Genomic DNA, 14,934 nt, shown 5'->3' on the forward strand with positions numbered 1-14,934 from the left:
ACACAAGTTCACATTTACGCTGTTTCATAACACATAAGCGATATCTTATTCGATCGAAGAACACTATCATGTCAGTCGTCATTAACGCCATTCGAGGCTTAAAGAAACGGGCACGGTATCACGGCATATTCCGTAGAGGAACGTAAAATATTTCCGTATGAGTAACGACGATCGAATAACTTGCCAAGTGTGGACATCTCGGTCTTTATGTATTCGCGGAGTGGATGATGTGGAGCCACTCGCTCTAAAGTTTGTTCCAGCGTCAGCAGAAGCACTTATCGTGCATCCTTTTTTACACAAAATTGTCTATATCGTTGTTAGTTGAAGACCTACAACAATCCCAATTTTTATGTAAGTAAATCAATACTCTGGTTGTATTGTGTAAAATTCTCAGACCGATAACTTTTAAACTTTAACCTCTAGAATTTTTCAAACGGAACCGAGAATAGATAGTTTCTTCTGAACTGTTGCTAAATTTGTATAGCTTTATTGAACTACAATATCACAGTGGAAATTGGTTCAGCGCTTTTAAGATTTTGAAAAAGTTGAGTGATACAAAAAGTAAAAGAGATCGCTTTATGAAAACCTCTATGAGTATTTTTATAACCAACTGAAACTAATTCCAAAAGTACAAATTTATAAGCTTAATACTACACGCCTCTAAAATTTTGGTACAAACTGGATTTTTGAACAAATTAACTATCGGATTGTGCTGAGACTTGAAATCATTGACATCGGCTTAGTTTACATCTAACCAAGTTCTATAACAATATTTAAACTTTTAATTTTACATAATATTATTACGCAATCTCTTATTTCGTCCTGTTCACAGTATGTGTCAGGCTCTGCTGTTCTGATTTTGGCCGAGCAATGAAGAAAAATCAATAACTCGCTCGTCACACTAGACATACGGATAAGGGTTTACTTCTCCACAATCTATCTACCTATATGTGACAATCAAGAATATGAACGTCATTGGTTTTATTAATCAGAATAAAAATTAATAAAAATGAAAAGGACATTTACAGAAGTGTATGTAGTACGTGCATGGGGAGTCCTAAGCCTTGATAAAAAGTGAAGGGATGTCATTAAAAAACGGTCGGAACAGCCGCGAGTAACACCAAACAGTTTTGAAACTTCCTAGCAGATTAAAACTGTGTGCTCTACCATCTGAGCTTCCTAAGCACGACCCACGACCCGTCTTCACAGTCTTAATTCCGCCAGTACCTCGCCACCTACCGTCCAAACTTCACAGAAGCTCTTCTGCGAACCTTGCAGAACTCGCACACCTGGAAAAAAGGATATTGCGGAGACATGGCTTTGCCACAGCCTGGGGGATGTTTCCAGAATGAAATTTTCACTCTGCAGCGGAGTGTGCGCTGATATGAAACTTCCTGGCAGATTGAAATTGTGTGCCGGAGCAAGACTCGAACTCGGAACCAAACAGTTTTGCTCAGTGACATATCCGACCAGAGGCTCCCCTCTTTCGCGACTCCTTTGGCGATCGGAAAACTGAGGGCTGAAATATCTGCGATTAGGAACATCACGTTGACATCACTGCTAGCAAAGTCCATGGTCGGAAAGACCACAGCATCGTCTCTCACATACACACGCCACTTCACTGCCATCGGCGGAGGATAACTGACCACGCGGTACCAAGTCCACACCAACTGTAGCATTTCAAAAGGATCAGTGTACTCTTTTAAGTGGGTGACGTACTTTTTCTGGTCTACTTCCATCACACGTTTCTACGTTGTCCGGCCACGGTTCAATTCTCACAGTCATTATAATGTTAAAAATCCTTTACTTACGGACTTCAGCGTTTAAAGGTATAACCCATAGCAATCAATGTACGCCATATCCCTACAACATCGGAAATTAGACATGGTGTGAAGGTCCTGTATGGTACTGGCAACTGTCGGAAGGGACGCGCAAAAAGTATCCGTGCTTCTTAATATAGACAAGGCCAGTTTAAGGTCCAACTTCACAATTGTAAGCCGGCTAGTGTGGCAAAACGGTTCTAGGCGCTGTGTCTGGAACCGAGCGACCGCTACGGTTGCAGGTTCGAATCCTGCCTCGAGCATGGATGTGTGTGATGTTCTTAGGTTAGTTAGGTTTAATTAGTTCTAAGTCTAGGGGACTGATGACCTCACATGTTAAGTCCCATAGTGCTTACAGCCATTTGAATCCCTCGCCGCCTAACAGAAGACCATAAAGAGCAACGACATTGGCCGAATGACGGACGCGCTTCGCAGAAAGCTGTGCATGGCTGATGGAGAGATTGTTGATGCAGCAAAACGTTGGCTTCGACGTCGACTAGTAGAGTGGCGCTATGCCGGCACACAGGCCCTCGTAATAAGTAGGTATAAGGCTGTCGCAGTGAGCGGAGATTATACAGGGTGGTCCATTGATAGCGACCGGGCCAAATATCTCACGAAATTAGCATCAAACGAAAAAACTACTAAGAACGAAATTCGTCTAGATTGAAGGGGGAAACCAGATGGCGCTATTGTTGGCCCGCTAGATGGCGCTGTCATAGGTCAAACGGATATCAATTGCGTTTTTTAGATAGGAACCCACATTTTTTATTACATGTTCGTGCAGTACGTAAAGAAATATGAAGGTTTTAGTTGGAGCACTTTTTTCACTTTGTGATAGATGTCTCTGTAATAGTCACAAACGTATAAGTACGTGGTATCACGTAACATTCCGCCAGTGTGGACGGTATTTGCTTCGTGATACATTACCCGTGTTAAAATGGACCGTTCACCAGTTGTGGGAAAGGTCGATATCGTGTTGATGTATGGCTATTGTGATCAAAATGCCCAACGAGCGTGTACTATGTAAGCTGCTCGGTATGCTGGACGACATCATCCAAGTGTCCGGACCGTTCGCCGGATAGTTACGCTATTTAAGGAAACAGGAAGTGTTCAGCCACATGCGAAACGTCAACCACGACGTGCAAAATGCCCAAGTAGGTGTTTTAGCTGCTGTCGCGGCTAATCCGCACATTAGTAGCAGACAAATTGCGCGAGGCTCGGGAATCTCAAACGTCGGTGTTGAGAATGCTACATCAACATCGATTGCACCCGTACCATATTTCTATGCACCAGGAATTGCATGGCGACGACTTCGAACGTCGTGTACAGTTCTGCCACTGGGCACAAGAGAAATTAAGGGACGATGACAGATCTTTTGCACGCGTTCTGTTTAGCGACGAAGCGTCATTCACCACAGCGGTAACGGAAACCGGCGTAATATGCATTATTGGTCAACGGACTAACTTGGCTGCGACAAGTGGAACTTCAGCGACCTTGGCGGCATTATGGGAGGAAGGATAATTGGCCCCCATTTTATCGATGGCATTCTAAATGATGCAATGTATGCTGATTTCCTACGTAATGTTCTACCGATGTTACTACAAGATGTTTCACTGCATGACAGAATGGCGATGTACTTCCAACATGATGGATGTCCGGCACATAGCTCGCGTGTGGTTGAGGTGGTATTGAATAGCATATCTCATGACAGGTGGATTGGTCGTCGAAGCACCATACCATGGCCCGCACGTTCACCTGATATGACGTCCCCTGATTTCTTTCTGTGGGGAAAGTTGAAGGATATTTGCTAACGTGATCCACCGAGAACGCCTGACAACATGCGTCAGCGCATTGTCAATGCATGTGCGAACATTACGGAAGGCGAAGTACTCGCTGTTGAGAGGAATGTCATTACACGTATTGCCAAATGCATTGAGGTTGACGGACATCATTTTGAGCATTTATTGCAGTTATGGGGTATTTTCAGGTAATCACGCTGTAACAGCATGCGTTCTGAGAAAGTTCACAAAGGTACATGTATCACATTGGAACAACCGAAATAAAATGTTCAAACGTACCTACGTTCTGTATTTTAATTTAAAAAACCTACCTGTTACCAACTGTTCGTCTAAAATTGTGAGCCATATGTTTGTGACTATTACAGCACCATCTATCACAAAGCTAAAAAAGTGGTCCAACTAAAACATTCATATTTGTTTGCGTAATACACGAATATGTAATAAAAAATCGGGGTTCCTATTAAAAAAACGCAGTTGTTATCCGTTTGACCTATGACAGCGCCATGTAGCGGGCCAACCGCAGCGCCATCTGGTTCCCCCTTCAAGCTATACAAGTTTCGTTCTTTGTAGTTTTTTCGTTTGACGCTTATTTCGTGAGATATTTGGCCCAGTCACGATCAATGGATCACCCTGTATAGAAAAATAAGGTTTTGTAGGCAAAGGAGTTGAGAGTAATATGGTGTACTGGAATCCTGTACAAAACCAACTTGCATCCCTACATAACGCAGTTCGTATCTCTTTGAAACTCACAAGTGATTCCTTCTGCTGATTTCGTGTGGTGTTTTTGCAACCACCGTCTGCAATGGACGACGATGCCTGTCCATCAGCACATGAGGTGTGCCTGGTCTTGATTTACCTGTGGCTGTTCCTTCGCGTGTCCACTTCACAGTCGCACCACCGACAGTCGATGTCGGTGGTTTTACGAAGGCTGAAATGTCAGTAATTAGTTTGTTACTCAGATGACATACAGTGACTAGCCCACGTTGAAAGTCACTGAGCTGTCGTGACCGACCAGTTCTGTTGTTACTACTTCTCTACTGACAACATAATACTCCATGACTCCTTTTATATTGGCGAGACCGCCTCTCGTGACATCTGGTAACCAATTCCGCATTAGATTACGGCGTCCAGAAACTTAATCAGACAGTGTACTCCTATTTTCAATTTTCTTCCAATCAGGATGATGCCTATTCCGAAGTTTTTCTTGTGTATTTCTAGTGCTATCCGGACAGCGAATTCTGCAGCGCCATACATAAAATGCGTGTCTGCATTGCTCTGTAGGGGATCGGTAAATAGAATGGAGTTAATCTGGGATCGAACCCCACCCTGTGTCTAGAAAATGGACCTCAAAACGACAGGATCTGGGTATGGGTAGGGTGAAAATCTAAGTACTAAACCAGATCTTCTATTAACGAAGTGCGAATTGCAATACCAGCAGTGTTCCATGGCTTTTACATGTTGTAGTGCCATACAGCCCTGCTCACTACGAGAAATCTCGTCGCTGTTTTCTGTTAATTTATTGGCTTTCTCGAGGGACGATTTCGCTTACCATCTTGCCAATATTTACATCTACATATATACCCCGCTATCCACCAAGGGGTGTGTGGCGGAGGCCACTATTCGCGCCAAGTCATATGTCTCCCCCTCTGTTCCACTCGCAGATCGCGCGAGGGAAAAACGACTGTCTGAACGCCTCAGTACGAGCTCTAATTTTCCTTATCTTTGAATGGTGATCATTGCGCTATTTGAAAGTTGATGGTAATAACGTACGCTCTTCATCCTCGGCGAAGATCGTATATTGGAATTTAGCGAGCAGCCCCTTCCATTTAGCGCGCCGTCTGTTTGCAAGTGTGCCGCACTTCAAACTTTCTATGAGATTTGTAACGCTCTCGCTATGGCTAAATGTACCAGTCACGATTCTTGCCGCTCTTCTTTGGACCTTCTCAATCTCTTGAATCAGACCCAACTGACAAGGGTCCCATACAGACGAACAATACTCTAAGACTGGACGAACTAACGTAATGTAAGCTATTTCCTTTGTCGAAGGACTGCATCGCTTCAGAATTCTACCAATAAACTGCAGTCAGTTCGCCTTACCCATTACTTGTGTAATCTGATCGTTCCATTTGAGATCATTTCGAACAGTCACACCCAGATACTTGACGGATGTTACCGCTTCCAAAGACTGGGCATTTATTTTATACTCGTACATTATTGTGGATTCTCGCCTTGTTATACGCAGTAGGTTACACTTACTGATGTTGAGAGATAACTGCCAGTCATTACATCACGCATTTATTTTCTGCAAATCCTCATTGATTTATTCACAGCTTTCGTATGATACTACTTTCCTGTACACTACAACATCATCGGCATACAGTCTAATGCCGCTGTGAATAACATCAATCCGATCGTGCCCTGGGGCACACCTGATGTTACGCTTGTTACTGTTGAAGTCTCCCCATTGAGGACGACATATTGCTCTCTGTCTGTTAGAAAACTTCCTATCCAACCGCATATGTCATCGGATAGACCGTAAGCGCGCACTTTTTGGAGCAAGCGACACTGCGGAACTACGTCGAACACCGTTCGAAAGTCGAGGAATATTGCATCAACCTGGGAGCCGGTATCTAGAGCCCGTTGTATATCATGCACAAAGAGGGCCAGCTGTGTCTAGCGTGACCGCTGTTTCCTAAAACTGTGCTGGTTTCTGCAGATGAGCTTCTCAGAGTCTAGAAAGGTCATTATGTCTGAACACAAAATATGCTCCATGACTCCACAACAAATCGATGTGAGTGAAATTGGCCAGTAATTATGTGCATCCGATTTTCTACCCTTTTTGTAGATTGCTATGACCTGGGCCTTCTTCCAGTCACGTGGAACTTTCCGCTGTTCCAGTGATTTCTGATACATTATGGTTAAGAATGGTGCTATATTTGTAGCATAGTCAACATAAAATCTTGCGGGGGTATCGTCTGGGCCAGATGCCTTCCTGGCGTCTAAGGATTTTAACTGTTTTACAATCCCAGATACACTAAACACTATGTCAGCTGTCTTTGCGTTTGTTCGATAACTGAAAGGGGGAATGGTGCTGCAGTCCTATACCGTAAACGAGTTTTTGAAAGCTAGGTTTAGAATTTCGGCCTTCTGTTTATCATCATCCGTTACATTACCCGTACTGTCAGCAAGAGAAGGTATTGAATTGTTTGTAGCGTTCATAGATTTTACGTACGACCAATCTTTTTGGGGTTATTTTTAGATTACTAGCCTTACGTGATATTTGTTCACTTAATGCAGCTGGTTGGCCCAAAATAAAAACTCACTGTTTTAAAACATGTTACTTTATTCCAGTTAAGTGGTCACATGCACACTCCAGCACTGCCCCAACGGTACAGACCCCAAGTAACCTGTTTCTGGGACCCTCACCACTTGCGCTGCTTCCCCCATATTCCGACACACAAAGTATTCCATCCAAAGTAACAAAGATTTCTACAACTTTCCCACATTCAGGCATTCTCAAACTATTTTCTATGGCTAAACGTCGCTGTTCTTGAGCAAATATAACTATTGTATTTTAATTCTGCGGAAAATTCTTGTAAGACATATAGCGCATGTATACACTACGTAATCATGCTCATTTCCTGTGAAAATAACCATAGAGTAAATATCTCTGGAGTGAGCATTGCGTTCTGCGCATATTGTCAACATTAAACCAGGATTGCCACGTGTTTTCGGGACTTCGCTGTGCGAGTGTGCTTTCAGCAGCGATTGAAGTTTATAATATCAAGAGTTTTTGTTGTGTTTCACCGTTTGTTGATAGTGTAATAGCGATGGTGAATTACTGCTTTGCTACGGATGCAAAGAAAAATATGTGAAAGGAGGGATAGTAACTTTTCATGGGTACATACCATGTGGCTCTAATTATAGTTATCATATTAGTAAGAGACACTGCATATGTTTTAAAATTTCGAGACGCATTATAATTAAGGCTTGATTCTGTAGACCTATTTTTCTGCGATTTTATGACTATATAATAGATATTACGGCTCGTACAAAAGCTTACAAACAATCGCTTCCTCTCGTAAATTTGCTAGTGGAACAGGAGAGGGAATGGTTAGTTATTTCAACAAATACTATCGTCCATACATTTATCAGTGACTTGTCGATTATGTATATAGATTACTCAATCTACTATTTATTTAATAAATTGGGAGCAAGTACGTAAAATGCGTTAAATAAATACTTCAAAGTGTCACCAGTAAGAAAAATTGTGCTTTAGGTCGCAAAAACGAGAAAATAAATACGCAGAAATATCAGAAAAAAAGGACGAATTAGCAGGGATATAATCGCTAATGTGTGGCAAATTCGGTGTTTTTCGGACACTTGCAAAAGTACTAGCGTACTGTCAAGTCGTTTTGCAACACTATCATTGCAAAAATGTACGTCAGACTCTGTAATACTATAAAGTGCCGTATCATACCGAAAACTACCAAAAATCGAGTGCATCTGAACTGTGACACCTATCGCAAAGAAGCAGGATGTAATATCACTTGCCCTTAAAAATTACGTAGCTGGTTTATTCCCGGTATCAAATGGATACTGTTAAAATGTCTGTGCAACATATATAAATAATCTACGACGCGTGCAAAAAGAAACCGTCTGTATTAGGGATGTAATGACATTCGAAATATACAGGGCGCTATACGGACAAACACACGGCGTCCCGAGAATACGTGACCACGCCGGCAATGTATGTTGACAACACAGAATCTGTTCTGCGCATGTGAATGCTCACTCCAGAGATATTTACTCTATGAAAATAACCAACATGTGGAAATAGTATCTCTGCATTATTTCAAAGAGCCTCTATGATGAGATCTGCCACTGACCATCGATGTTTTTTTAATGTTATAATGTGTTAACGAAAGTGATACTATCTCTGTTGGTCCATCACGGCCAGGGGACATAGGCTGGTACGTACTCTTCAATTTCAATAACCTTACCAACAGCCGCACACTTCAAGATATTTTATTTTATTCTGAAAGCAACTAGTTTCGGCAATTCATTTTGCCATCTTCAGTCCCCTTACGCTTTTTTCAAATCAATGAACTTATCGTTACTGTCACGTCTTCGTATGAAGCATCAGTTCAGTTATTGGAATTCACGATATCCAGTTTTATGGCGCTATACGAAAAGTTCGTTGATTTGAAAATAGGGTATGGCGCCTGAAGATGGCAAAATGAATTGCCGAAACTGGTTACTTTCAGAATAAAGTAAAATATCTTAAAGTGAACGGCTGTTGGTAAAGTTTATTGACATTGAAAAGTGATACTATGTTCATTATTAGGAGCAGACATCTTGAAAGGAATCATTTGTAAGAGTCCTGTCTGCCAGCCATCGTGAGGCATCGTCCTTAGTTTGTGTACTGTACTTCTGTTCTTGGCTTTCTAATGTTCCCACTGTAGTGGTACCACCGTTTAGGATAGGGAAAGTTAGTTTTGTGCGATATTCGGAGCACGAGCTACAGCCAGGTGTAGGCCAAATTGCAGGAAGTTACGCATACCAGCAGTTGCGAAGGCAAATGGAGGCCACAGGGGTCTTCTCCTTTGTTTGTGTACTGTACTTCTGTTCTTGGCTTTCTAATCTTCCTACTGTAATGGCACCACCATTTAGGATAGGGAAAGTTAGTTTTGTGTGATATTCGGAGCACGAGCTACAGCCAGGTGCGGGCTGGATTGCAGTATGGTACACATACCAGCAACTGGGAAGGCAAATAGAGGCCACAGGGGTCTAGAACTGCTGGAGAGGGCGCACACAGCAGTTTCCATGGCGCATGTCACTGACAGAAGGGGGCCACTGGCAATCTAAGTGTTACGTGTACATGACGTGAACCGGTGCACTTGGCAAAACAGAGGTGCACAGCCAAGTATAAATAGATGCTGTTTTCTAACGAGATTAATTGAAGTGTGACAGCTCTCTTGAACGGAGGGGCGTATCACACCGCAGGCTACACGCAGCAACAGATGGGGCGACAGCATTCCAGTCCATAGCGGGTCACTGGTTCGACCCTCTGGGGCATTCAAGTGTGGCAGCTCTCCTGGAAGGCAGGGCGTATCACACCGCCGGGCTACACGCAGCAACAGATGGGGCGAAAGCGTCCCAGTCCACGGCGGTTCGTCGGTTCGACCCTCTGAGGCAACGTGGGGTCCGCAGACAGCCAGGGCGGGCCACTCTTCAACTCGCTATCGTGGGCATTCGTCTCGGCTCCCGACACACGCCAGAGACTTCCGAGGCGAGGGCCACAGATTCGGACGCCGGATAGCCGGCGGTTGTTGCTGCCATGTTCCCAGCTACGCCAGCCGAGGAAGAAGCAGCAGCGGGGCAGGCCTACAGCTCCCAGCGGAGCAGTGGCCGCTGGTTCGGCTGCTGGCGCAGCCATCTTGATGTAATCGAAACTCTGCAGCTGGCATACAAGGCCGGCTCGACACAGTGTTGCATTGCACAGGCCGCTGGGGTGTTTCCTCAGCATTGCGGGGCCTGTGACGCAGACCGAGGTGAATGGAGTTCTGTAGTGGAAACAAATAAATCATTTGGACAGTTCTGCCAAGTTTTAATATGGCACCTCCTGGCACCCAACCCACGACATTTGGTGTCTATATGCCACATTTGGCATCTGATACCCACAACACTACCATCAACAGTCGTCGTCGATAGATCTAGAAGGCCTGAAATGTCCCTGATGGATTTGCTACTCCGGTGACTGAGGTCTCTTGAGTGAGGCACTCTGATCTTACTACTTCTCTTTTGACAGCAAAATGATCCGTCTCATTTTATACTAACAGGTCTTCCTCCCGTGACATCTAGTGGCAATTCCGCATTACATAGGTACGTAGGTCGATCAGATAATGTAAGTACAGGGGTACAGGAGGTGGTGCGGTCTGTTGGCAGGCGCGCTTCTTCCTGTCGCTGCTGGACGGCGGTTGGCAGCTGCCGAGCCGCGAGCAGATGCTGCGCGACACGGAGGCGGAGGCGGCGGAGCGCGCGGCGGCCGGGCTGTGCGGCCGGCAGTTCCACATGATGGGCGAGCGCCAGGGCCGCTTCTACCGCGAGCTGGCCGCCGTGGGCCGCGTCGCGCCGCTGCCGCCCGTGCTGGCCAAGCTGCACGACGAGAGCAGCCGCCGCTTCCTCGAGGACCTGCCCGGCTACCGGCGGGACGTTTACCGCCTGCTCGACGACCACAACTACGTCCAGCTGCGCTGACACTGGGCCAAATCGCGCCCACAGCCTGTAACGTCTGCCTTCAGCTGCCGACCTACTCGTCAGTGTGCAAATACCGTTTCACGTATCCTGTACAACGCTGTATCGCTCTGATACCAATTAAATATAACTTGAAAGCCGATAATTGCTTCATTATTGTTGTCGTGGTCTTCAGTCCCAAGGCTGGCTCCATTCCTGGTTCCTTATGCATGTCGTGATATCGTAAAATTCCCAAAATATATTCACTACACTGTTACTTCTAACCTAGATCTTATACCGCACCATCAGCTTCAAAGTAGTACCCTTGTATTGTATTGTATTGTATGTTAACCGGGACCTACAAACGACGGAGAGGCTCCGTCCCGCCGCAGCCACAGTGGTCCACAACGCCACGACGACTACCGCAGTCCACTTCACCCCTCCGCCGCCCCACACCGAACCCAGGGTTATTGTGCGGTTCCGCCCCCGGTGGACCCCTCCAGGGGAACGTCTCACACCAGACGAGTGTAACCCCTATGTTTGCGTGGCAGAGTAATGGTAGTGTACGCGTACGTGGAGAACTTGTTCGCGCAGCAATCGCCGACATAGTGTAGCTGAGGCGGAATAAGGGAAACCAGCCCGCATTCGCCGAGGCAGATGGAAAACCGCCTAAAAACCATCCACAGACTGGCCGGTTCACCGGACCTCGACACAAATCCGCCACGCGGATTCGTGCCGGGTACCAGGCGCTCCTTCCCGCCCGGAAAAAGTAGTACCCTTGCTAACCAATACATCCAACCCAAAGATCTTGTCTCCTTCGCAAACTATCCTGAAAGTCTTCCTTTTTCTTAAAAAAAAAATCACAGACGTTTACTGTCATCTGTGATTCTGCTTAAATCTCGTCCATTGTATCAAATCTTTGCCAGCTTCACTTGAGTTTCATCTTCAGGAGGACAAACGTCATATGGAATTGTCTGGTTGGCATCATATGAAGAGACTAAGAAAAGTAAATGTTATGCGGAAATAGGACCACTCACTCGCTCACTCGGATGGCTGCTTTTGGGCGTGACGATGCCTCCCTGCACTCACTATCTACCTCCAGTTCCTCCTGTATTGCGCCGCTTCCTTCCATTCAGTGACACCCAGCACTTAGCAGCCCGAGGTCACCTCGTCTTGCCATCTGCTTCTTGGTCGTCCAGGGGGTTTTGAGCTTTCCATCTCCTTGTCATATATCTGACAGACTATTCTGCCAGGGTTCATTCTGAGAACATGGCCTGTCCATTTCAAATGTCTCACTTTGGAGAATTTCACTGCCGAGGGCTGGTTGGCTATCTTAACTAGTTCTTTATTAGCTCTCCAAACCCATCTATTGGTTGCCTGGTCAAATGTGCACTTTATGATCGAAGACTGAGAGATTGCGCTCTTCTTTTTTGGCCCCAATCGGCGATTCCGCACCATAGAGCAGTACTGGCCTGATAATTGTGCTGTGCAGTTTCACCTTGCTTTCCCTCGTCAGTAGTTTGGAGGACAGAAGTTTGCATTCTGTAGTCTAGTTCGGTATTCTACCTATCTGTTATTTCAGTCATTCGTACAGTGTATTGTAACATTAATGTGACAACTGGTCAAAAGCCTAATAACCACCTTTTGCAGCCCCAGACGTGCAGCAAGGTTCTAGAAGGCATCGACAAGGTTGTGGAGCCATTCCAATTCCAGTGCTGTTGCCAGCTGCACTAGGTTTCTCAGTTGAGAATCCACGGTGGTCGAGGTAGTCACACAGGTCCTCGGCTGGGCTTAAATCAAGGAAGTTTGGTGCTCAGGGGAGTACGGTAAATTCATCCTGGTGCACTTTGAACCACGCACGTACAGCGCAAGTCGAGTAACACGTTGTATGGCCTACTGGCAGATGCCATCATGGTTTAAATGAGTCTAACCACTATGGGACTTAAAATCTGAGGTCATCAGTCCCCTAGACTTAGAACTACTTAAACGTAACTAACCTAAGAACATCACACACATCCATGCCCGAGGCAGGTTTCGAACCTGCGACCGAAGCAGCAGCGCGGTTCCGCACTGAAGCGCCTAGAACCGCTCGGCCACAGCGTCCGGCTGATTCCATCATGCTGGGGATAACAAGCTGCATATAGGGGTGGGCTGGTCACCAAGGATAGATGTGATGATGATGATGTGGTCATCAGTCCTGAGACTGGTTTGATGCAGCTCTCCATGCTACTCTATCCTGTGCAAGCTTCTTCATCTCCCAGTACCTACTGCAACCTACATCATTCTGAATCTGCTTAGTGTATTCATCTCTTGGTCTCCCTCTACGATTATTACCCTCCACGCTGCCCTCCAATGCTAAATTGGTGATCCCTTGATGTCTCAACACATGTCCTACCAAGCGATCCCTTCTTCTAGTCAAGTTGTGCCACAAACTTCTCTTCTCCCCAATCCTATTCAATACTTCCTCATTAGTTATGTGATCTACCCATCTAATCTTCAGCATTCTTCTGTAGCACCACATTTCAAAATCTTCTATTCTCTTCTTGTCCAAACTATTTATCATCCATGTTTCACTTCCATACATGGCTACACTCCATACAAATACTTTCAGAAACGACTTCCTGACACTTAAATCTATACTCGATGTTAACAAATTTCTCTTCTTCAGAAACGCCTTCCTTGCCATTGTCAGTCTACATTTTATATCCTCTCTACTTCGACCATCATCAGTTATTTTGCTCCCCAAATAGCAAAACTCCTTTACTACTTTAAGTGTCTCATTTCCTAATCTAATTCCCTCAGCATCACCCGACTTTATTCGACTACATTCCATTATCGTCGTATTGCTTTTGTTGATGTTCATCTTATACCCTCCTTTCAAGACACATCCATTCCATTCCATTCAACTGCTCTTCCAAGTCCTTTGCTGTCTCTGACAGAATTACAATGTCATCGGCGAACCTCAAAGATTTTATTTCTTCTCCATTGATTTTAATGCCTACTCCGAATTTTTCTTTTGTTTCCTTTACTGCTTGCTCAATATACAGATTGAATAGCATCGTGGAGAGACTACAACCCTGTCTCACTCCTTTCCCAACCACTGCTTCCCTTTCATGCCCCTCCACTCTTATAACTGCCATCTGGTTTCTGTACAAATTGTAAATAGCCTTTCGCTCCCTGTATTTTACCCCTGCCATCTTCAGAATCTGAAAGAAAGTATTCCAGTCAGTCAACATTGTCAAAAGCTTTCTCTAAGTCTACAAACGCTAGAAATGTAGGTTTGCCTTTCCTTAATCTAGCTTCTAAGATAAGTCGTAGGGTCAGTATTGCCTCACGTGTTCCAACATTTCTACGGAATCCAAACTGATCTTCCCCGAGGTCGGCTTCTACTAGTTTTTCCATTCGTCTGTAAAGAATCCGCGTTAGTATAGATGTATACTTTGGTTAATCCATTGTGCCTTCCAGAATGATCACGAATACATTAACCAGGCCATAAAGCTCTCTCTTCATTGCACTTTCATACGCTTCACGCCGTAAACGCCAATGGTCATCTGTATGTTGGAGCATAATTTGCGATTCATTTGTAAAGACCATCGGTCGCCACTCATTGGACGTTCAGTTGCGGTACTGGCGTGCAAATTCCAGCCTTCGTCGCCTATGAACAGCAATCAGCTTGGTTGTCTGGACCAGGCTCCTGCTGTGGATTCATATGCACATCGACGTTCGCTGAACGATCGGTGAGAAGACACCGTTGGTAGCCACTTGGTCCATCTGTTGTTCAACAGTTGCACGTCTCCAGAATGAGATTTTCACTCTGCAGCGGAGTGTGCACTGATATGAAACTTCGTGGCAGATTAAAACAGTGTGCCGGACCGAGACTCGAACTCGGAACCTTTGCCTTTCGCGGGCAAGTGCTCTACCGTCTGAGTTACCCAAGCACGACTCACGACCGGTCCTCACAGCTTTTCTTCCGCCAGTACCTCGTCTCCTACTTTCCAAACTTCATAGAAGCTCTCCTGCGCAGGCTGTGACAAAGCCCTGTCTCGAAGATATCCTTTCTTCCAGGAGTGCTAGTTCTG

At 45.2% G+C, this 14,934-nt stretch overlaps 1 protein-coding gene across 1 annotated transcript in view; it reads left to right on the plus strand.

Moving 5' to 3' along the window:
• LOC126484543 (uncharacterized) overlaps window positions 1–11,021 on the plus strand; it is a 128,590-nt gene extending 117,569 nt beyond the window's left edge. The window contains exon 7 of the mRNA XM_050108091.1: window positions 10,568–11,021. Within this exon, the coding sequence (XP_049964048.1) occupies window positions 10,568–10,879 (312 nt within the window). The 3' untranslated portion in view covers window positions 10,880–11,021. The remainder of the gene's footprint in view (window positions 1–10,567) is intronic.
• Window positions 11,022–14,934: the final 3,913 nt, after the last annotated feature.

This window comes from Schistocerca serialis, chromosome 6 (assembly GCF_023864345.2).
Source record: "Schistocerca serialis cubense isolate TAMUIC-IGC-003099 chromosome 6, iqSchSeri2.2, whole genome shotgun sequence".
In the NCBI taxonomy this organism is placed as follows: Eukaryota; Metazoa; Arthropoda; class Insecta; order Orthoptera; family Acrididae; genus Schistocerca; species Schistocerca serialis.